At 45.0% G+C, this 23,326-nt stretch overlaps 1 protein-coding gene across 1 annotated transcript; it reads left to right on the forward strand.

Annotated features, from left to right (window-relative positions):
- The first annotated feature begins 939 nt into the window (after positions 1–939).
- On the forward strand, positions 940–22,986 carry LOC119169244 (uncharacterized). The gene is made up of 5 exons (XM_037420361.2): positions 940–1,056; positions 9,028–9,185; positions 12,243–12,316; positions 20,379–20,462; positions 22,727–22,986. The coding sequence occupies exons 1-5, from the start codon at positions 940–942 to the stop codon at positions 22,849–22,851; spliced, it is 558 nt and encodes a 185-aa protein (XP_037276258.2). The 3' UTR covers positions 22,852–22,986.
- Positions 22,987–23,326: the final 340 nt, after the last annotated feature.

The following is a 23,326-nucleotide window of genomic DNA, read 5'->3' on the forward strand; positions in this document are numbered from 1 at the left end:
CATACACATTCCCATAACTTTCCCTAATGCATAGCAAGAGGTTCACGATCGAAGTAGCTGAAAAGTCTGTGCGAAAAAATTCAGGTTATATTGCTGAGGTAATGTTTACACGACGGTGCCAGTAAACATCCAAGTTACTGCATGCTGCTTTGCTAAGGTGGTTAAGGCAGACGGAGGCTCTACTCTGATAGTACATAATTTCAAGTAGTCCTTCCTCCAAGTGAAAGTGTATGCAATAGAGCTAACACTTCAGCGATCATCTTAACTTCCTTTTTGTGGCTCTTCGACCGAAATACTCAGAGTCTCGGCATACAATACCAGGCCTACAAATGCTTTCAATTTTCAATTTAATCCCATAAATCTACGTTGTATCAAATTTCAGAAAAGACAGAGGACATAAATTTTGCCATACATTCATCACACGTACGCAATTTGCACCGAGAAGCCGTAAGACACTTTTACTGCGATCAAGGCGAGCGATGCAATCGCACTTGTTAGAGTGCTCGATTCCAATGCGTTTGGTAGCACTATGCTCACGGCAGCAAAGCTCCTACATTGCAATTAAAAGTTAAGTAGGGCACAGGACACATAGTTATCGCAACTCTTCCGAAGAAAGATTCACTAGTTTTAAATGACTGATGCAAACATCACCTGTGTGCGTCAGTGCAGTGCACGCATGTGTACCTGCATGCCAAACTAAAAAAAGAAACATAGGGCACATCCTTTCATCATTCAATTTATCGCTGTGATGTTTTCTGAGCGACGTCCACGTTTCCGTTCGGCAATGACCTCCTCTGTGCAGATGTGAAAGCGGGTATACGTAAAACCAGTACACTTAGCAGGAGCCACGTGGCGACCGTTCACAAAGTGTTGTTTGTGCTATAAAAGAACACGCGCTTACAATAAATGGCACGGTCGTTCTCCGGCAAAGCTATAAGCATGAAGTACGTCGCACTTGCCCTCACAACGGTCACTTTCGCAACTGCCAGCGCAGCGGCGAGTTCTAGCTGGCCCGACATCAATCCGGATCTGGGCATCTATCAGGACGAAACCACCGTAAGTTTCTGGGACAAAAATGCTCATGAATATAAAACAAGCTGCCAGCCTACAACCGATAGAACTTTCACAGGAGAAGCCAATGAACATTGTTCTTGCATCATCATCATCATTATCAGCCTTACTACGTCCGCTGCAGGACAAAGGCCTCTCCCATGTTCCGCCAGTTAACCCAGTTCTGTGCTTGCTGCTGCCAATTTATACCCGCAAACTTCTTAATCTCATCTGCCCACCTAACCTTCTGTCTCCCCCTAACCCGCTTCCCTTCTCTGGGAATCCAGTCAGTTACCCTTAATGACCAGCGGTTATCCTGTCTACGCGCTACATGCCCTGCCCATGTCCATTTCTTCTTCTTGATTTCAGCTATGATATCCTTAACCCCCGTTTGTTCCCTAATCCACTTTGCTCTCTTCTTGTCTCTTAAGGGGACACGTACCATTTTTCTTTCCATTGCTCGCTGCGTCGTCCTCAATTTAAGCTGAACGCTCTTTGTAAGTCTCCAGGTTTCTGCTTCATAGCTAAGTACCGGCAAGATACAGAGCAGAAACCTGGAGACTTGCAATCCATTGTTTTTGCAATCCTTTCTTATTCAATGACAGCCCTTAATGAGTGGCGTCTAACAGGTATACGTGTCTTGCTAAAAGTCCATGCTGCTGAACTCATCAAGACTACGATGTCTTAGTGAGCTCGATCGATGGTTGGTTTCGCTCAATTTAGGGCTTAACAAAATAGTCACAGTCCCTATTTGTAGAGAATGGTGACTGTCCTTTAAGGAGGCGCTATTCTCATTCCGAATCCTCATAGTTTTAACACGATAGCGCTAGAGAGTGTCAGAATGGCCGAGTGGTCTAAGGCGCCAGACTCAAGGGAAACCTTGCCCAGTGATAGGGGTTGAACGAGGTGCTAGAGAGCTTGTGTCACAGAAAACCCGCCGCTGGCGTCGGCCGCGTTGGTTTTGAGCGAGAAATCATCTGTGCGTCTGTGACCGAAAGTTCAAGTTACCGAAAAGGCCGCGGGAGGCCGCTACTTGTCCACGCGTGCACGCGCGATCACACTGAGAAGGGCGCGCGTTCGAAGAAAAAAAAATTGCCCGCAGCTTCCCTCGGGGGAACACTGAGGAGGATGCGGAGCATATAATTGGTTAACGGGGTGTTGAAGTGTGACTTACTTGGGTCGATGGCTAAATTGGTTAACGTGGTTGTGAAATGGGGTGTTAAATTGCGACTTACTTGGGTCGATGGCTAAATTGGTTAACGTGGTTGTAGGAGGGGGTGTTAAATGAGTAAACACGTACACACGTATGCGAAAGGGCGGCGCTGGTCGAAGGGACGTCGATCATTGTGTTAGTGGATTCGTTGGAATTCATTTCACCGCAACCTTGGACGTCGACGCGCCGTACAAACCAACCGACGAGCGGCAACTGAGCGAGCGAGCGCCGACCTTGAGTATATATACAGCGCGACGGCGCATGCACTGTCAGCTGTTGAATGTTCTCGAAGCGCGACGGCGCATGCGCGTCCACTGGAGAATCAGGAGAATTGTAGAATGTTCTCGAAGGGGAGAAGCGCGCGCGGCACAGATGGTGGGTGACGGTGCATGCGCGCGTCAGCTGTCGAATGTTCGAGAAGGAGGAAAAGCGCAACGGCGCATGCGCGCGCGTCAGCTGCCGATGCTCTCGAAGCGCGACGGCGCATGCGCGCGCGTCAGCTGTCAATGTTCTCGAAGCGTGACGGCGCATGCGCGCTACATTATACAGCTAGCGAATGTTCGTGAAGAGGAGAAGCGCACGCGGTGTGTAGAGGAGGAAGGGTGCACAGATGGTGGAGGAGTGAAGCGCGCGCGGTGTGTAGAGGAGGAAGGGATGCACAGATGGTGGAAGAAGGAGGAGGAAGCTTGCGGACGGCGCCGCGCTACAAGCCTCGAGTATTAGATGCTCCGCATCTAAAAAGTGATGAATGTTACGAGGCGGGGTAGTTTCTTTGTCCTGCCATCCCTCTCTGCATAGCTTCAAGCGCTTTTGTCGGGACGAGAGAAGAGATAATGCAATTGCAGCATGCGACACACCTTTGTAACTCGATCCACTCGCACTGGACGAATTATTCAAGTTTATGTGGCATTGCATTCGTGCAGCGATAAACTCTTGTAGTGAATTCACTCCATGGTTATTCGAAAAAAAAGTGTTTCAGGTCCCCTTTAACACACTTTGTTCGACATGTGTTGCGACGAAAACGAGCCCATTCGGCGATAATAGGGCACGCTGGTCCAATCCACGCTATGCGTGTTTGTGTGCGTACGTGTGTATGTAACAAAACATATTATTAGGTATGCACTTAGCAGTTGAAGGGTGACTAGGGGCCGGATTTCGCTATCACGTTCAACTCCTAAAGGAGAAGCTTAAAGGTCCCCTCATTTTTCTTTTACTTCAAGTTCTGTAAGTGCAGCAAAATGAAAAATGCTAGTTAGACGTGCTATTAGATATAATAGGCTGTTTGAATAGATATGCAAATACATGAATAAATTTTTTGATTGATTGATATGGGGTTTTAACGTCCCAAAACTAGCATATGATTACGAGAGACACCGTATGCACCCAAAGCTGAGTACACGGGCCTGCAGCATTTTCGCGTTCAATAAGAATACAGCTACTGCAGCCTGGATTCGATCCCGCGACCTGCGGGTCAGCAGCCTATAGTACCTTCGCCACTAGACCACATCGGCGGGGCATACATATAGAAGTTGTGTTAAGGAAACGGGTATTTCATATTTATTCCTTCAAGACAAGAGAATAAAAAAAACGGGAAGAAAGCACAAACTTACACCAACAACACCTAAGTGCTCTCACCCCCTATTTTTCCGAACTAACCTGTTCAAGTGCCTTCATTTTTCTGTGTATAATTAACGATTCAAAGAACTTTGCTGCTAGAGCACTTCATTATTTTACTTTTTTATAATTTAATTGCTGAAAGCAGTGTTCCTGAACACGTGTCTTGATGTCTGTGTACTTTATAGTTGATTGCTAAAAGCTGAATCGCTCAGCAGGAAAGCTTGTTTTCTACTTTTGTTGAGCTTTTGCTTTTACCTCTTGTTCACCTTTTTGTTTTCCGCGCGTATCGACCTGTTGTGTTATACCCGTCCTGTACGGCGGCCTTCATGTTCGGAGGATAAAATAACTTGTAAACTAAAAGGAACAAAGTCATCATACAAAATTCACAACTATCGTATAGCATAACTTTACAAGCATAAGACGATGTATATTTTAGTGTTCATTATAACTAAATGCAGTAGACATTGCCAAGTGTTTAAATTAATACTTTGTAACATTTTCATTATGTGTACTGAAGAGGAGATGCCAGAAAATAGGCGTGTTAGTATTCTGTTTATTGATTTCTTTAACAAAAATCTCTTCCGCAAGCCCCGAGATATAAGTAACAGCGCCGACGCACTGGATACCCCACCAAAAAAAATAAGCGATACGCGTGGTTGGTGACTACCAACTGCTTTATTCCTTCAGTTGTCCATGCATTTACACACGGCAAGGTGGCCTTTGTACTTGTGCACACAAGTGGTACTTTTTCAAGAAAAAGAAAAATGAAACGCTGATAAAATTGTTGAATGAGATGCGCGAAGACAAGGGCTCGTATTTATAAATGTGCAGATGTATTACCGCTACAAAGATTTATTCGTTTCATTTTATTGAAAGCTTGCGAAGCCAGCCATGCCTGCTCTTATGTTATACTGGAAAATTATATGTTCCTTTCATTTGACGTGGCATATAATTGTGGGTCTTAAGGGCAATTTGATTGATTGATTAGTGGGGTTTATCATCCCAAAACCACCATATGATTATGAGAGGCACCGTATTGGAAGGCTCCAGAAATTTCGACCACCTGGTTTTCTTTAACGTGCACCCAAATTTGAGCACATGGCCCTCCAACATTTCCGCCTCTATCGGAAATGCAGCCGCCACAGCCGGGATTCAATCCCGCGACCTGCGTGCGGGTCAGCAGCCGAGTATCTTAGCCACTAGACTACCGTGGCGGGGCGTAGATCTTGAAGGGGCCCTGAAAAACTTTTTTTGTGTAACCATGAAATCAATTCACTGTAAAAGCGTATTGCTTCAAAAAGTCAATGCCGCAAAAATTTTAAGAGTCTGTCCGGTACGAGCGGAGTTACAAAGATTTTTCACACACTCAATCGCATTCTCCCTTTTCTCGTCGTGACGAAAGCGCTGGAAGCTAAGCAGGGAGTGATGGGAGGATTATCAAAAACGTCACGCGCGCCTCCGGACCTTGAGCAAATTTTCGTTTTTTTTTCTTCGAATGCGCGGGTTTTTCAGTGTGATCGCGCGCTCTAAATGAATGGATGAATGGATGGATGGATGGATGGATGGATGGATGGATGGATGGATGGATGGATGGATGGATGGATGGATGGATGGATGGATGGATGGATGGATGGATGGATGGATGGATGGATGGATAGGTGGATTGATGGATGGATGGATGGATGGATGGATGGATGGATGGATGGATGTACCCTTTAGATCGGGCAGTGGCTAGCGCCACCAAGCCCTATTACTTAATGAACCAAAAACTTAATTTACTTTTTCCCTAAAATAGTGAGGTTGAGAATTCGTACTTTATAGCGAAGGGTTCAATTTTCACTCGTGCCTTGATTTTGCTACCAATCAGATAACCTCCTTCTAGTTAATTCTACCCGCTTAAAGTCTATTTTGGCCTCACTGCTCCTAAGCCCCAGTGCTTTGAAAAACTCTGCGCCATCAACCTGAACTACAGGGTGAAGCCCTTTACAGAACATTATCAAGAGTTCGGCAGTTTCTTCTTCCTCTCCACACGCACTGCATACCGTGTCTACCCCTTCGTATTTGGCCCGATATGTCTTTGTTCGCAATACTCCCGTCTGGGCCTCAAACAGTAGAGAACTTCCCGAGTATTATCATAGATCCTTTCCTTGGCTATTTTCTGCTTAAAAGTTCGATACATCTCTAGTGCGGACTTTTTAATCATGCCAATTCTCCACATATCGGTCTCAGCTTCCTTCACCTTCTTCTTAACCGATAATTGTTTTGGTTTGGCCCCCTGCTGTTTTTCAAGTATTTCCCAGTCAATTTTCTGATTCGCTTCCGCCATTTTGTATCGACATTCTTCATGTACAAGTAGCTGAATACCTTCCTAGCCCAACGCTCCTCCCCCATCTCTCTCTATCGCTTCTCACATTTTATCTTGCTGCTAGCTTTCCTGCCCTCAAATGATGCTCATCCCATATCACCTTGTACTCCCTGATTTGGTGTATTCCCGTGAGCTCCTAAGGCAATCCTACCTATTCCACGTAATTTCTAATCTTGCTTGAACTTCTAATCTCATGCACAAGACCGCATTGCCGAACGTCATACCAGGAACCATGACCCCTTTCCATATTCCTGTCACAACATCATACCTACTGTACTTCCACAGTACCCTGTTGTTCATTACCGCTGCATTCCTGTTACCTTAAGTCGACACGTATATTTCGTGTTCTCTTAGGTACTCGGCCCCGTTGTTTATTCATACGCCCAGATATTTGTATTTATCTGTTATCTCTAGCGTGACCTCCTGTATTCTAAGCTCACTACCTTCATTGTCATTAAAAATCATGACTGCTGATTTTTTCTTACTGAATCTGAAATCTAACCTATCTTCCTCATTACCGCAGATGTCCACCAATCTCTGCAAATCTTCCTTGTTGTCGGCCATTAGCACAATATCATCTGCGTACATCAATGCTGGTAGTGCCTGTTCAATGAGTTTTCCTTGTTTGACGAAAGAAAGGTTGAAGCCCAGTCCACTTCCCTCTAATTTGGCCTCTAATCCTTGTAGGTACATCAAGAATAACACGGGTGACAGCGGACAACCCTGCCTAAGCCCCCGTTTCACCTCTGTGGGCTTAGATACCTGTTTTTTCCATTTTAAAACTACCTTGTTACATTTATAGTTCTCCTTAAAAAAATTAGTGATTACATCTTCCACGCCTAGTGTGTCCAGTATTCCCCACAATTCCTCTTGATCCACGCTATCGTACGCTTCCTTGATATCCAAAAATGCTAGCCACAGGGGCCTGTGTTCCTTTTTTGCTATATCGATGCACCGTGTCAGTGAGAACAGATTGTCTTCCAACCTCCTGTGTTTCCGAAACCCATTTTGCAGTTCCCCCAGCACCCCCTCATCCTCTATTTATGCCTGCAGTCTTTCCTTTATAATCTGCGTCGCCAGCCTGTAGACCACTGATGTTACTGTTATAGGACGGTAGTTGTTTATTACAGCTTTGTCCCCCTTTTCTTTATAGATCATGCTCATCCAGCTAAGTTTTCATTCATCGGGAACTTCACCATCGATTATTATTTTGCTAACTGCCTCTCTCAAAGCCTGCTTAGACTTCGGACCTATTGTCTTTATCAGCATAATTGGAATGCCATCTGGGCCTGTTGATGTAATACTAGGAACTCTCTTTTCAGCCCTTTCCTATTCTCGTTGTCAGAACGGTGCCAATGCGCCACTTCATTCTTCCTTGTATTTGTGGTGCATAAAGCACTTCGTTCTTAAAATGTTTCCGTCACTCTTGTTAGTATATATTCAATAGCTTCGTCTCTTCTAGCCTAGCACCTTGAGATGTAGTTATGAACCTCAGCTCTAGGATCGTCTTATTTCTTAGGGTGTTTAGATGGTTCCAAAATTTCGCAGCTGCCTTTCTCTCTTTTTTATGTACTTCTGCCAGCCACTGAGCTCCCTTTCTTCTAATCTTTTCATTTATCAGAAGGAATGCATTTCTTCTACAGCTTAGAACAATTTCCCATTCTCTTTCAACATCATCTGTCGGTTGACACCACTGCTTAGCATGTCTGTGTTCCCTAGAGGCTTTCTGACGTTTTGCTATGGCTCTCTTACCTTACTCATCTCACCAACTTTTGAATTTATGTCTTCTTTTCCGGGGTTACTCGCCACGTGCCTGAACAAGCTCTAGCTCAGTCTAATTAAATTTGTGTATGTCCGCACTGTTTCATTATCCTCAGTGATTACTATCTCAATTTGTTGAGTGGCTATTTCAATTTGCCTTTCTGAATAAAAATTTTCCTGTAGTTGCTCATCTTGTCACCTTCCCACTTTCACTGCTCTTCCAAAACTTAGCTTGATACGTTTGTGATCACTACCCAGACTTCGGGAGCCACCTTCATCTATGTGCATTCCCCTGAGCTTATCATACATCCTATGGGACAACAGTGCGTAATATATCGTCGACTTGCGTGGACAAGTCGCGGCCTCCCGCAGCGATCTGTGCAACGACCGAGCGCGCCATGTTCAAATCAGCCAATGGCTGATACTCTCGGAATAGATGGGCTTACTACGAGTGATTTTTAGGCGAATTCCGTGATTTGTCGAAAGAAGAGAAAGCACTTTTAGCAGACTTTAGCTAGGTGATCGTTTTCCATGTCCTCTCTTATATGTATGATAGCCAGCGAAACGCAACCTTGGTTACCCTTATTGCCTTTTACATTTCTGTCACTTCTCCGTTATAGTGGAGTTTGTCTCAACATAATAACTTTCTCAAATAGCCAGTCAATCTAAGTGCATTTTTCTGTTCAGTGTATGTTATGGAGAGATAATTGATTCGTATCAATACAGAAATCAATTGTGTTATAATAATGAAGCTTTATATGCATAAGAAATTCGGATATCGTACAATGAAGTTTGCACGATCATGCGCATTGCATTTTATTGGAAAGGTGAGTTTGGACTGTTCCATGACCCCGTCCAGGACGTTAACACTAGGTAGCGGCTAACCGTGTGGGTGTGGCATCTTCGGCAGTGTATGTGCATGGCGGCCCGAGCCTTTACTTTCATTTCGTGCCGCACATGTACGCTATTCGTGTTAACTTACAAGCTCGCCTAATTTTCTGTGACTATACTTTCATTTCAGTGTTTCCCTTTTGAGTCGACCCTGCACCAGATTTACCGCAATTTCGAGTATGACCCATACTTTGGAGGAGATGCAAAATGCGTCAGAACAGGTTCCACTGGAGATCTCGTCGACTCGTCCCTGAATACCACCTTCGCATACGGCACTGAAGGCCTACTGTAAGCAAAACGTACTCTTTGAGAGCACTACTGAAGGTTATAGCAAACAAAGGTTGTAGAGAATTTCGCAAAAGAGACTCCATACCAATTCTCAAAGCACGTAACGGACTGAGCGTATGGTGCTGCATGTAGTCGTACATACGGTTAGCCGTGTTACATCTTTGTGTGACTAGACCACTAAGAATGACCAATACATGTATAAGTTAGCCCATTTAAGCCAGTGTTTCTACTATGCGAATGATACCATGGTCTTCAAGCAGCGTAATAATAAATCTCTGAAAATTGTGGTCGTGTGACGCGAAATTTTCTGATTATAGGTTTTTATGACAGTTTCAGAGTGAAAGCTGTTGCGAGATCACAGGGATATGTTTAGTTGTCAGCTGATTTTTTTCCATAACAACTATCGCGCGAAATAGCTATAATGTAAAAAGCACCGAAAATACATTGAGACTCAAACCCATCCACTCTGCATGGCAGCTCAGCATTCTACCATTGAGCTGCACCGGTGCTCAAAACTCAGTTGAAAACTGACCCTGTGAAGGCTTTATGGAATAGCGTTGACCTGCGTAAGAAAATGCGTTCACATGTGCATTAAACCGTTTTAAAACTGTTACGTAACAACCACACGTCAGACAATGTCAATCAGGTAATGAGTGAACGTGGAATGCTCCAGCTCCTTACAAGATTCTCAGTATAATTCTTAATGAACACAGTAACAGCATCAACAAAGTGAGCATTGACTCTTAAAAATTTTAGCGTGTGCAATGGTTGTGTGACGAATAACAAGTAATAGCACAGTGGATTGCTCGAGCTCCTTACAAGAGCCTCAGTATAATTCTTAGAGAACACAGTCACAGCCTCAACAAAGCGAGCACAATCTCCTAAAATTTTTATCGTGTACTGTGCTTGTGTGACGAATGACAAATAAAAGCACAAGGCGCACTTTCCTCTTTTTTATTTCTCATTTCTTATCACCAGTGCAGGGTCACAAACCGAACGTTCGTCTAGTTAACATCTCGGGCTTTCATCTTTTTCGCCTTTCTCTTTTAATAGTACACATATTATTTTATCTATACGGCGTAGTGGATGCTATACAAGTGTGTTTTTAATAATTTCCTGCAGTGTATTTAAAAAAGCTCAAGAAAGTTGGCTGTTCCAGCTGTCGCTGTGACTGTGCTAGGCGTTCCGCGCAGGCCTGGCCGTACGTCACGCACAAGTTTACATCATAGCACATTTACGGTTGATTGAACTGACACGATATGGCGAAGCGCGTTAGAACTTCCGTAGCACAGCTGCGTGTCACCTGTCCAAAGGACAGACGTCTCGTATAACATCACGTACCCGCCATTCAATTTGCCTAAAAAACAAGGTTTTGTTTGACGTCGTGTAATGAGTATCGCTATTTAGGCAGTTGTGTTGCTCCGGGCTATGGAGGCCGTAATGGCAAAGCAAGCGGCGGCAACGTTGGCCTTGCGGGGAAAGTTTAGGTCCAGGATTTAAAGCTACTTGAGGTAGGCCGTCAGAGCTTTTGCCAAGGGCGCAATCTCACAACCGCCCTTAGAGATCCGTCGGGACAAGAATATCGAGTCACGCATACTCATTTGGTTCAATGCTCAAATACAATGGATTCAAAACGCCCCCCCCCTTCCCCCTTGCACGACCTCAGTAAGTCGGGTGAGTCTGCTTTATCTGCAGCAGGACTAGTGGGCTGTGTAGCTAGCGGTGGTGGAGGCTGAGGTTTTTGAGTTGAGAGTCGGGACCCCCCAGTCTCGTACAATGAGCTCACATTTGGGTAGGGCCAAGTACCCTCCAATAGAGCAAAAATTAAGCAGGCTATAGCCTCTGATATTCAGGTTGCTTCACGTCAAAGTGCACTTAAACCCCGCGCTACCGCACAATATATATCTGGAAATAGCACCGCCAGTGCATTTTCGTTGCGCAAGGATATAGTCAATGTATGGTAAACTGCTGTTTATAGCTCAAAGGGCCAGCGATGCAGAAGAGACTTGGTGTTTCCGTTTCTACTGGCTCGTACGAGTGACTATCCCGAAGCGGACAAGAGAGCTTTTCGAGGGGCCGCATTCTAGTTTTGCCATCCATGCATTGGTTGGCACGTGTGACTGGAGTTAACTTACGCCATACTGCTTAGCGGTGTTTGCTATACTGACAGAACTGCTCTGCCGAAGCCAGTGTCAACGGTGGCGTGTCGTTATGCTAGTGAGCTCATTGTGAGGTTTCTGCTCTGGTAACGAGACAACAATGCTTTTTGATGTCCCAAATTTCTGCTGAAGGTATTATAGTTTTTGCCAACCGACGTGTTTTTTATACATATCTTGTATTTCCATCTTGCAGAATAATTTTTATCAAAGTATTCACAGCTAAAAACGATATACATTATTAGTGTTTTTTAACAGCGAATATTTGAAACTCTCGACAGACGCAAAAAGTAAACGCTGCTGCGGGAGCTTGCAAGTTTTGGCATTAGGGTAGCACATTGCTGGCTCGCGTTTGGTCTATACAATACGAAGCGAGTCTCCTAACCATCAGTGATGGTAATCGTTAGCGCACTACACGCCTGATTCTTCATTTTCGGTGGTCGCTTTGCGACTGCGTCATGCTGCTTAGTATGCTGATTAAAACAATCGATAAAAAGCCCTTTTACTGGAGATTTTATACTTGCTAGTGTTATCTCTGACAAAACATTTTATTGCGAGCTGCACCCAGTTATAACAACAATGCCCCTGAATGTCGTTGTGACGCGGCTGGTAATAGCGCCGACTGAAGAGCGACCACTTACGATACAGAAATGCATTATTACAGATTGCAGAGCACTATTTGTTATGTTAGACCCGATTTTCACGACTGTCTTTACGAGTTCGTTGTACATTATTTTCGGGGGATGTTATCAGTGTGTCGCTTAGGCTTAGTGTGTTTTCTGAATCCATGACACCCATTTTTTCAAACATCGCAAATAAAAGGTTATACTTAGGTAAGGCATTTATTATTTTGCTCATGTGAGTTATACACTTTGTTACACATATTTTTTTTTTCTTGCAGAGATGTCACAATTACTTTAATGTCGTCACCCGGATACACGGCTAAAAATGTGATCTACTATCAACCAAGGAACAGTAAGTAGGTTCCTCAATTTGTAAAATAACTGGTAGAAGATAAAGGAACTACCGAATTTTCCTAGTCCTCTATATAACCTGTGATTGTTTATTACGTGAACACATTGCGTGTATTGAATACTGGAGTTGACCCGAAATGCAGGCACGCACGTGATAGCTGCTTTAGCTGTCAGCAATATTATCGCGATGAGTTACGGTTAGTTTTGTTCACTGCTAGGCGCCACCTTTTCACAATAATCTCCAATTTGATCTGTATTGCGCGAGCTGCAGGTTGCAGGTCCCATGCTTACCCGGCCGCAAGTTATCGTTTCATGCACTTCCCTTTAATTCCATTTACAATATATTTACTGCAAAAAACTTCTCTTCTACATTTCTCCACTGTCACACCGGTCCCGTTAATTAGGGAGGCGATCGCCGGGCTAATTCCAAGGGCCGAAGTATTGGCCCCCCGAACCGCACCACGAAAGCGTGGACAATTTAGAAGTGGTCCTTTTTGGCGCGCCAGCGGACGCCGGCTGTGGCCCAAAGAACAAGTCAGAGCCGAGGTTGATAAACAAAACAAATATTATATTCTCAAAATTGGCAGATCGAAAACAATACACAAGAATGCACACTCCACAATAGTTACATACAACACGTCACCAATCAAACAACGTACTACACAGTACAATCGGCCACACTCGAAACAACAGACACAGACAACAATACGCACTACAATGCAGTCGCATGCATTGAACAACCAAGACACTTAAAGACTAAAGAGATAGAAAACCTATTCAGTCCAAAGTCCTTGGAACAAAAGTCAGAATGATACTCTTCCGAGAATCACTCACTCAAAGTCCAGCGTTGTTGTCGTTCCGCTGCCCACTGAAGTTTCTCTTCCAGGAAACCTCGCGTCTTCAATTGGTCACTCTTCAAACTTCAACTTCTTCGCCGGAACACGTCGGCTTCAGACCCACAGCTGTTGCCACGGGTCTTCGCTCGATAGCGGTAAACACACGCTCTTGCCTGTAGCCCGAGCCTTCACCCCTCAGGTGGAAATCCTCTTCATCTCCGGCTTCGTCCCTACGGACCAAATACCTTCGCCGACTACACGGCGGAATCCCTACGCGCTCTGGCGCTCACTTCCGTGTCCTCCTGATCTCTCATCTCGGCTGCTCGGTTAAATACCTTGCGCGCGACATTCCAGACGGTTCTCGTCATTTCGTCGGCGCGATGCGCAGCGAAGGCTGGGAAGAGGGCGAGACGGTTGGAATGCCCTCTCCGGCCCATGAGTCAACTCGGTATGACCACGCCCCTTTCGTTCTGGAAAAATCGAGTGCTTGCTCGGCCGCCGTTGTGGGGTGAGGAGGTTCGTCGATGAAGCCACGCTTCTGCGGGGAGAGCGCGCGCCCGGGGAGCCTTGGCCGTTTGTTTTCTTTTTCTTTCCTTTTTTTCTTTTGACTTCGTGGCGTTTCTCCCACCCGTTATCGCAAGAATTTGGTGGCGCGCCCATGTTTAGCGCTCGTTCTGTGACACTGCCCCCCACTTTAGGAATATTATCTCATAATATTCAAAACCCCACAGACGAGCGCGAACAGTCACCACACACTCTCACAGACTGTAACACCATCAGTCGCTCATGACACTTCACATTCACAATAGATCACTTAATACAATTGTACATTGTAATTCAATTACACAACACGTGAAAACACAACCACAAGCACATGAGTACAACACTGCACCACACATTCACAATAATACAAATGTACAAAGTTCTCTCATTAGAACAATGGTACAATACTATACATCACATCACAGCACAACACTTCGACACTTGTGACACAGGATAACACAACATTAACACATCATATGTCACTCAGCTCTGCCCAACACATTCTGATTCGACTTAAACACTTATCCTGTGTACTTCGAGCAGCGCTTGCGCCCTTTTCTGCGGTGCTCGCTCGATCTCTTCTTGTGTTTCCACGTTCTTTTTCGGCGAGCCCTTTCCAACGACGATATCTGAGGCGTCGTCTCAGCCATCGTTGTCTCCTCCGACACCGTTAACGCGTCATTACATTCGGCGGGTCCTGTCTGTTTATTTACCCGCTTGATCATGCCTCTACATTTTGCCCGGCTGGCCAACTCCGTCTCCTTTACACTGTCGGTCGGTTGAGGTCGTGCCGACGTAAGTCCAGTTGCTCGGCCCGTGAACTCATTCAACTCGATCATCTTCTCATTCGCTGTCTCTTGCGCCGCGGCTTTACCTTGGGCTCTAGTGAGATCCGTCACGGAATGCTCCTCCACTGTATCTCCCGGTCGCTGTGTTGGCGAGGGCTCTCTCTTCGGGTCTTCTTCCAAACATTCTGGATCACTTGGCCCTCGCGCCCCGTCGATGTTTCCGATGAGAAGGTCATACAGGGGGGCCGTCATGCATAAAGCAGTAACCTTCCCGCTGAAGTACGGGGTTTCAACCTCAATTTTTGCTTCGGGAAGCATGCGAACTGTACGGTCAATTAGGCAAACCGGTTTCGTTTTGCCTGTTAACTCACTTTCCCGTACCAAGTTTCTCCGCACGATAACAGTGGAGCTACCGGTATCTCTTAACACCGTAATCTTTTTGTCCGCAACTTTTCCAGGCAGCGCTGGCATTCCCTTCGTAACACCGGTTGGCTGTTTTGACATTACAGCACCCACAATAGGAATTTTCTCCCCGTTTGTCAACTCTACGAATCCATCAGTGACGGCATTATTATCAGATTTCGGTGCCGCTTGAACACAGGATACCTGGTGAGTTTGACTCGCTCCGTGTCGACATGCATCTGCTTTGTGCCCAGTCTGACGACACTTAAAACATTTTTCTGCCGTAGGGCTCGTAAAGATTGTTCGACAGTTTTTCGCGCGATGACCCACTCGGTTACACAGAAAACATCGCGGAATGCTCTCTGGTGCACGCTTCTTTTCTTCGGGAGCCAATTTCTTCGAGTCATTGGGACACTCCTTCTTTACCTTGGCCAAATTAGTGCCACCTTGCGCTTCCAAGAATTGATCAGCCAATTCAAGCATTCCTTCAAGTGACTCAGCCTTCCTCTCTTTCAAGTACAGCGACAGGCTTGGGTGGCAACTAGTAAGAAATTGTTCTCTAATTAGGAGCTCTCTAAGCTCATCGTACTCCTGCGCAGTCCCTGAAAGTTCAATTCATCTGTCGAAATAATGACAAAGTCGGGCGGCATACTGCGTAGCCGTCTCACCATCAGCTGGCTTTCCTGTCCGAAATCTGTCCCGGAATCCTTCCACGGTAAATCTAAATCGCTTCAGCAAAGCAGTTTTCGCCTTTGCATAGTTGGCTGCATCGATCGGCGTCAGCCTACCGTACACATTGAGCGCTTCACCACTCAAGCAAGTACTCAAAGCTGTGGCCCATTGATGTTCCGGCCAATTCTGGCTCCTCGCAATCGTCTCAAATCGGTGAAGGTACGCGTCAAGGTCGTCCTTCCTCTCATCAAACGCTACGAGTAGCTTGCTTGGGTTCAAGCTGAAGCCATGATCTTCCCGTTCGCTGCTTTCCACTCTAGCTTGGACGGGAGTTTCACTTCGCTGTTGCGAACGGAGCCGCTTGAGTTCCATCTCGTGCTGCCGCTGCCGCTCCCTTTCAGCCATCTCCGCTTCTCTTTCTTCTTTCAGCTGTCGCTCCCTCGCTTCTCTTTCTTCTCTCGCCGTTTCGGCTGCCAACTTCTCTCTCTCCAGCTCCAACTTCAATTGCTGCTCTCTTTCTTCTTTCGCCCTTTCAGCTGCAAGCTTTTCTCTCTCCAACTCCAACTTCAATTGTTGCTTTCTTTCTTCCTTCGCCCTTTCAGCTGCCAACCTCTCTCGTTCCAACTCAGCTGCTTTTTCTTCCTTGGCTCTCTCAGCTGCCAACCTCTCTCGTTCCAACTCAGCTGCTTTTTCTTCCTTGGCCCTCTCAGCTGCCAACCTCTCTCGTTCTAACTCAGCGGCTTTTTCTTCCTTGGCTCTCTCCGCTGCCTCTTTCTCCTTCTGGCTAACCCACTTCCGTAGTTCGGCGCCAGAAAGACCCATCTTCTCACCAAGAGCTACAAACTTTTCGAGATCCAATGTGTCTCGCAAATAAAGTCTTGCCGCGTGCAAAAAGTATCTGCCTAAATCAGTCTATCGAAACACTCCCCTGCTCCCCTGCACTCGTTAACGAGAACACCGAGCAACGCACAAAGTCGTTCCGATAGCACTATCAACAACTCGAGGCTCTTTCTCACTACTTTGTACACACTGTGCACCAAAAGGTCCTATGTCGCGGACGCCAGATTAATTGTCACACCGGTCCCGTTAATTAGGGAGGCGATCGCCGGGCTAATTCCAAGGGCCGAAGTATTGGCCCCCCGAACCGCACCACGAAAGCGTGGACAATTTAGAAGTGGTCCCTTTTGGCGCGCCAGCGGACGCCGGCTGTGGCCCAAAGAACAAGTCAGAGCCGAGGTTGATAAACAAAACAAATATTATATTCTCAAAATTGGCAGATCAAAAACAATACACAAGAATGCACACTCCCCAATAGTTACATACAACACGTCACCAATCAAACAACGTACTACACAGTACAATCGGCCACACTCGAAACAACAGACACAGACAACAATACGCACCACAATGCAGTCGCATGCATTGAACAACCAAGACACTTAAAGACTAAAGAGATAGAAAACCTATTCAGTCCAAAGTCCTTGGAACAAAAGTCAGAATGATACTCTTCCGAGAATCACTCACTCAAAGTCCAGCGTTGTTGTCGTTCCGCTGCCCACTGAAGTTTCTCTTCCAGGAAACCTCGCGTCTTCAATTGGTCACTCTTCAAACTTCAACTTCTTCGCCGGAACACGTCGGCTTCACACCCGCAGCTGTTGCCACGGGTCTTCACTCGATAGCGGTAAACACACGCTCTTGCCTGTAGCCCGAGCCTTCACCCCTCAGGTGGAAATCCTCTTCATCTCCGGCTTCGTCCCTACGGACCAAATACCTTCGCCGACTACACGGCGGAATCCCTACGCACTCTGGCGCTCACTTCCGTGTCCTCCTGATCTCTCATCTCGGCTGCTCGGTTAAATACCTTGCACGCGACATTCCAGACGGTTCTCGTCATTTCGTCGGCGCGATTCGCAGCGAAGGCTGGGAAGAGGGCGAGACGGTTGGAATGCCCTCTCCGGCCCATGAGTCAACTCGGTATGACCACGCCCCTTTCGTTCTGGAAAAATCGAGTGCTTGCTCGGCCGCCGTTGTGGGGAGAGGAGGTTCGTCGATGAAGCCACGCTTCTGCGGGGAGAGCGCGCGCCCGGGGAGCCTTGGCCGTTTGTTTTCTTTTTCTTTCCTTTTTTTCTTTTGACTTCGCGGCGTTTCTCCCGCCAGTTATCGCAAGAATTTGGTGGCGCGCCCATCTTTAGCGCTTGTTCTGTGACATCCACATTGGTATTTATCATCAACCTTTGCATCTACGTGTCAGAAGTACGGTTTATCACATCAAAATTCTAGAAATATAGGTGAGAAGAAAAGAGAGAAGTTCACTCCTCAGAAGAACACTTGTATTTTTTTTCACACACACCACAAGATCAAGATCTGCAATACAAAGTGTCATCGTTAATATCGATGGCTAACAACCACGTATGCTTTGAGCATAAGTTTCTAGACACTCATTGATGTTCAAAGCTTACTTTGTTCACCAAATAAACATCTTGAAGCAAAAACTCTCGAGATTATAAATCTACCCAATGTTTTTGCTAGTCCTCGTACAGAAATGTTTACTAGATGAGTGTCGACTTCCTGTGAGATTTTTTCATATATTTATGCCTTTATCTTGACGCTAGAGTACGCCACGCACTTACACCGGGCGCCCTTAACATGCTACATCTTGTTTATGATTCAGTATGCGCCGTATGAACGGTTCGTTTTGAACTGGTCTGCTAGACTCTCTCAACGTCTAGTCCAGTGAGTGGTGACTTGAGATTGAAAGCGCGCAATTGAGTCGAGCATCTTAGTTTAGCCTGAAGCACGAATTGTTAAGAACCATGCTGATAACCAACGACACCAGGAGTTCCACTCTGCACGAGAAGTGCCCTGTGGTCCTGTATTGTCCTTATCACTCCACGTGAGTAGACTTTACGATGACATAGATGTTGCACTTTGCTAAAGCGCCTGATCTCTTCAGTGAAAGCGTCGTCATCATAGTTTGCTCAAAAATAGTGTGGTGCATCTTCTACGCTAAGAATCAAAACTGCTTCCAGGGTAAAAAGTCTGCATGCCACAGGCTTCTCTTCAAATAAACCTGATAAGACCCTCACACTCGTACATCGAAGTCGCAAGCACGCATACACTCGGGCCGTCTTTGATTGAATCTTACGTCATGTAATTGGAGAAAATGCAATTACGGCCAAAGACTGCGCCGTATAAATTCTAGAAAATAATAGAAAAGTAATTATGCATATTGATGATACTTCCGGAATCTTTGAGTATTGTAAATGGTTTGAAATAAATACTTAAATAGAATTTCTGGTAATAAATAAATTTTGTATAGTGCTATATTCATCGTACACGTTAAACCATATTATCGCGATGTATTAGATACCTAGACGGAGGGCATAATACTGAAACTTACTTGAAGAAGAAGCCATTGTATTACAAAAACTAGATGGATAATGACTGTATGCAGCCAGACAACACCACAATTTTCAACCGCACACTTGAAGCCTTCTATAAAGAAAAAACAACTAATGAGTTAATGACAGCTGCAGGGGCATGCCAAAAAAAACATAAGGTACACGTGATCACGCGTTACTTAGGCAATTGATTGAATACAAGAAAAGTGCAGCGTGGAGAAATTACTATATCGACTTTTGATAGACATCACTTCTATCATACACAGACACCTTATCCTGGAATACGATTACCTACAATATAACAGGCTTCTTGAAAAGCTTCTTGGTATACTATTCAGTCACCCAGATCTATTGCGTACTTAAAAATACTTGAGACATAAACCCTATTTTTAGATACCAAGAGTTGTTCGTTATTTGCAAAAGGTGTAGAGTGTTTTTAAATTATAATATAATGCAGTCTTTAAAGCGGCATCTTAAAGAGGTTGATAGTGGGGCACTTTCATTTAAAAAAAGACATCTCTTTACTAGTCTTCAGGCTAAATTGCATTGAGGTGATGATCACGCCTTTACCACACTAACATTTCTTGCGTCACCAGCACTAACCATAGCTTTATGCTATGACACTGTCATATACAGCATGTCATCGTATCACAATGGTCAGAGATAACATCATATTGCCTGTTCGGGCTCTCTTTGGTCACGCTTTACCCTTCCATCAATAAAAACAAATCAACATGTATCAACCGGCCGCTTTTCCACAGCGCATATCACCCCTTCTGATTGTGAGGACAGTTGTTAAATCATGAGTGCTTGTAGCAACAAACGCAATGTACGGCTTTTTCTTCATAGTTAAACGCAGTAATGTTTATGATACTTTGCTTGCACTTTTGTGAAATGCGCATGTTCAAACACAATTCTGTGAAGACCACATAATGAGGCCTAAACAAATTTTCTTGCGGGTATTTATTGCCGTGAAAGTCTTTTATTTGTGCCGACGACACAAGTGAAATTGTGCGACCGTATTTCTGTGATCTGTGCGCCTGCAAATATTGGTTATTTCATCATGTACTTCCAGAGCAGTTTCGAAAGATTTTTAGCTTGATATCAATGACTATTAGGCGTCAAGGCAGCTACTAGACAGGAGGCGTGACTTAAGATATTTTACATCCACACTTAAAAGAGTACACGACAAAAGTATTCATTTGTAAACGACATGCCACGTTCGCTGCATCACACGTCATTTTTTGCTCACGTACAGGAATTGCTAAACAAACTTTGCCTAAGCTTAAGAAAATGGCAATGGGTGCACTTTCACTATGTAATGTATATACCATGTTGCATTAGTGGGAAAAAAATTTTGTTGCGGGCGTAGCTAACTACTGAATGTTGACAGCCATATCTTTTCTTGTTAACTTCTGCAGGTGACCTTGGAGACTTTGTGTTCACAGTAGCCTACAGAGATTGCAAGAACTGCAAAGTATTCAGACACAACTACATAAATAATGGTGAGTAGAGGTGCTGACGGCACGCTAACTTCTTTTAATTCATAACACCAACTGTGCCCGACTAGGCATGCACCTTGAATTATTTTTTCAATTACCGCTTGTTCTGTGGCAGCGGTTCCCTCATCACGCAAACACCCACTCCAAGTAGTTGTACCATGCCACAAGTGGTGGCGACGTGAAAAGGGGAACTGTGTCAGATTTCGTAGCATAGACAGCACCCTAAACAATACAATAAGTTTGCTGATAGCATTTACCTGCTTTACTAAAAGTCATGCGGATGACATGATCTGTGCAATTACTGAATTCAGTAGTCAACTGACGAAAAAAAACACCAGGCCTGCGCTGAACGTGCAGCACTGTCACATCGAAAGCTAGAAGATCGGCCTTTGATTGATTTGTGGGGTTTAACGTCCCAAAACCACCATATGATTATGAGAGACGCCGTAGTGGAGGGCTCCGGAAATTTCGACCACCTGGGGTTGTTTAACGTGCACCCAAATCTGAGCACACGGGCCTACAACATTTCCGCCTCCATCGGAAATGCAGCCGCCGCAGCCGGGATTCGAACCCGCGACCTGCGGGTCAGCAGCCGAGTACCTTAGCCACTAGACCACCGCGGCGGGGCAAGATCGGCCTTTAAGAACATTTTAGCACTCTTTGCGTAGCTTCATCGGGCACACTTGCAGGTTACCCACAACGTAATTGAAGATTGTGTAGTAGGCAGACATTCACTATGCCATTCTTTGTCTTTATTTGGTAAAGCGTGGTACCTGCTGCCCATTTGCAAGAAATCTGGTGCAATTTTCGTGTGCTGCAGATGACGACGATAAAGAGTGGCATATGGAGAAAAATAGACAAAAGAGAAAGACAGAAAGGTTAAACGGCTAGAAGCAGCTGTTTGCTACCATGTGAAGTAGTGGGAAAAAGAGGGTCTAAACAAGAATAGAGAGAGAGAGAGAAAATGAAATGAATGACAAAGAAATACACATGTGAAAACGGGTAGGGGGTTCCACTTACAGTAGCTGGGAGAGACGAATTGAATGCAAAGAGCGGAAAAGCTATTTCATGTGCAAAATACGGTAGTAAAATAAACAAAAAATCGTGCTTTATTACGCTCATCGAACCACAAAAAATTTTAAACACCCTCTTTCATCATGCTGAAATGCCCGCACATAGCTCAGAAAGCTGCTGAGAGGATGGCCACATGCATGTTAATTGGTATGAGGCCGGTATATTCTGTCGTTTGCAGTTGCTGGCAGCAGGAAGGGGTGAAAAATTTATTGCGTCGGTAGCCACAATGGCAATGTATTCTGAGAAGCTAAGTCTTACGGTGGTTGCGATGAGCTGTAGGCGTTAAATTGAAATGACTAACAAGTAAACTTTTGTTTACATATTGGGTCATTTGTCCAAAGAAAAAGTGCTATTTAGTGCAAATGCAAAATCAGGCTTACAAAATGGAAGACGTAACGTTGCTCTAGAGCGTAATTGTTGTTTGAGTTTTCAGGCACAGAGGGAGTAGCCTATAGCCATACATAAAAATTGTTTTTTCCCCGCTGTCAACACTTGTGGCATTTCAATTTAAAAACACTCCGAAAGGAAATGAAAAGCAATATTGAGATCGCCTTGCTGGCTAAAAAAATAAAGGGGCCTGACGTACCTAATATTAAACAGTCATCGTAAAAACGCGTCAGCGCAAGCAGCCCTTTAAACGAGTACAGCCACCTGTGTAGTTTTGGACGTGTTTCAGGCTACCAAGCTTGTGGTTGCGTTTTCAGCTACTGGCCAAAGTGGCCGTATTCACATCGGGTTGATGTGCAAGGAAAGTTATGTGAACAGAATTCGGTGCCAACTGAATAGCCGCAGATAGTCAAAATTTGATCACAATTTCCTATTAAAGTCAGCGTCTATATCATATCTTGCTTACAGCATGTCAGAGCCGAACGAATAATTTACAGGGAACAATTCTAATAAAACTCGTGAGCTCAGATCGCGAGCCATGAAAATGATCCTGAGAAATTGGCAAGCCCTATGTTTCACTTCAGCCATTACTGATAGATACGTTTTCAAAGCAAGATCGCTTTGCTTCCAAAGACGCGTGTCTAGTACAGCAGGAATGGAATGTAAGTAGCGTACTAAGCAAGTTACCAGACCGAACATGTACCGGACACTATGGCTTCTTTTGCGCCTAAGTCATGACGTAGTGAAAGCGTACACGTTGTCACCTGCACCTTCCCAACTGAAGTTGCTTACAACCTATTCCGCAGGTGCTGGCTGCAGCTACTGGCTCACCAACGAGGCGCTTGACGACAAGGACACGTGCTGCGCATTTGTGTACGATCTTCTGTGTGGCCCAGAGAAACACATTATTTATGACGACAGCTGCGAATGAACCTATTTACGCATGAGTGGGTGAAGAGGTGTTGTCAACTCCTGCTGAAGAGAAATGTTCACTTATCAGTGCATGTACCTAAAATAAAAAGTTCGCTGATAAACAATGATATGAAAGTGACTTTAAACATTCCAATGACTTTTGAAAATATGTATGTTGCGCCATCTCTCGGCGGAAGCAACGGCGTCTTTCCATAATTTAGTTGGCGGGAAGCGGAAAAAAATCATATCTGAAAAAAAAATCACCGCTATTTAATGTTAGATAACATATGCTAGATTATAATAATGTTAGAGTAGCTTGCTCAAAGGGGCACGAGGAGTTTCTTGGCAAGAAAATTACTGTAGGAAGGCTTGTTAACGAGCAGCGCATGATGCATACGTCAAAGGCAAGGTATTGTAGGGCACGTTCCAAGGGCGGCACTGCCAAATGCTGGTCACGTCGATCGGCACGTTAACCACCTACTCCTTTATGCCAT

Source organism: Rhipicephalus microplus, chromosome 3 (assembly GCF_043290135.1).
Source record: "Rhipicephalus microplus isolate Deutch F79 chromosome 3, USDA_Rmic, whole genome shotgun sequence".
Taxonomy (NCBI): domain Eukaryota; kingdom Metazoa; phylum Arthropoda; class Arachnida; order Ixodida; family Ixodidae; genus Rhipicephalus; species Rhipicephalus microplus.

What these genes read in the sequence shown, in the direction of transcription:
- LOC119169244 (XM_037420361.2), top strand. Translation starts at nt 940, where the DNA reads ATGAAGTACGTCGCACTTGCCCTCACAACGGTCACTTTCGCAACTGCC. An exon ending in TCTATCAGGACGAAACCACC is followed by an intron (nt 1,057 to 9,027) that starts GTAAGTTTCTGG and finishes CTTTCATTTCAG; the next exon opens with TGTTTCCCTTTTGAGTCGAC. An exon ending in TACGGCACTGAAGGCCTACT is followed by an intron (nt 9,186 to 12,242) that starts GTAAGCAAAACG and finishes TTTTTCTTGCAG; the next exon opens with AGATGTCACAATTACTTTAA.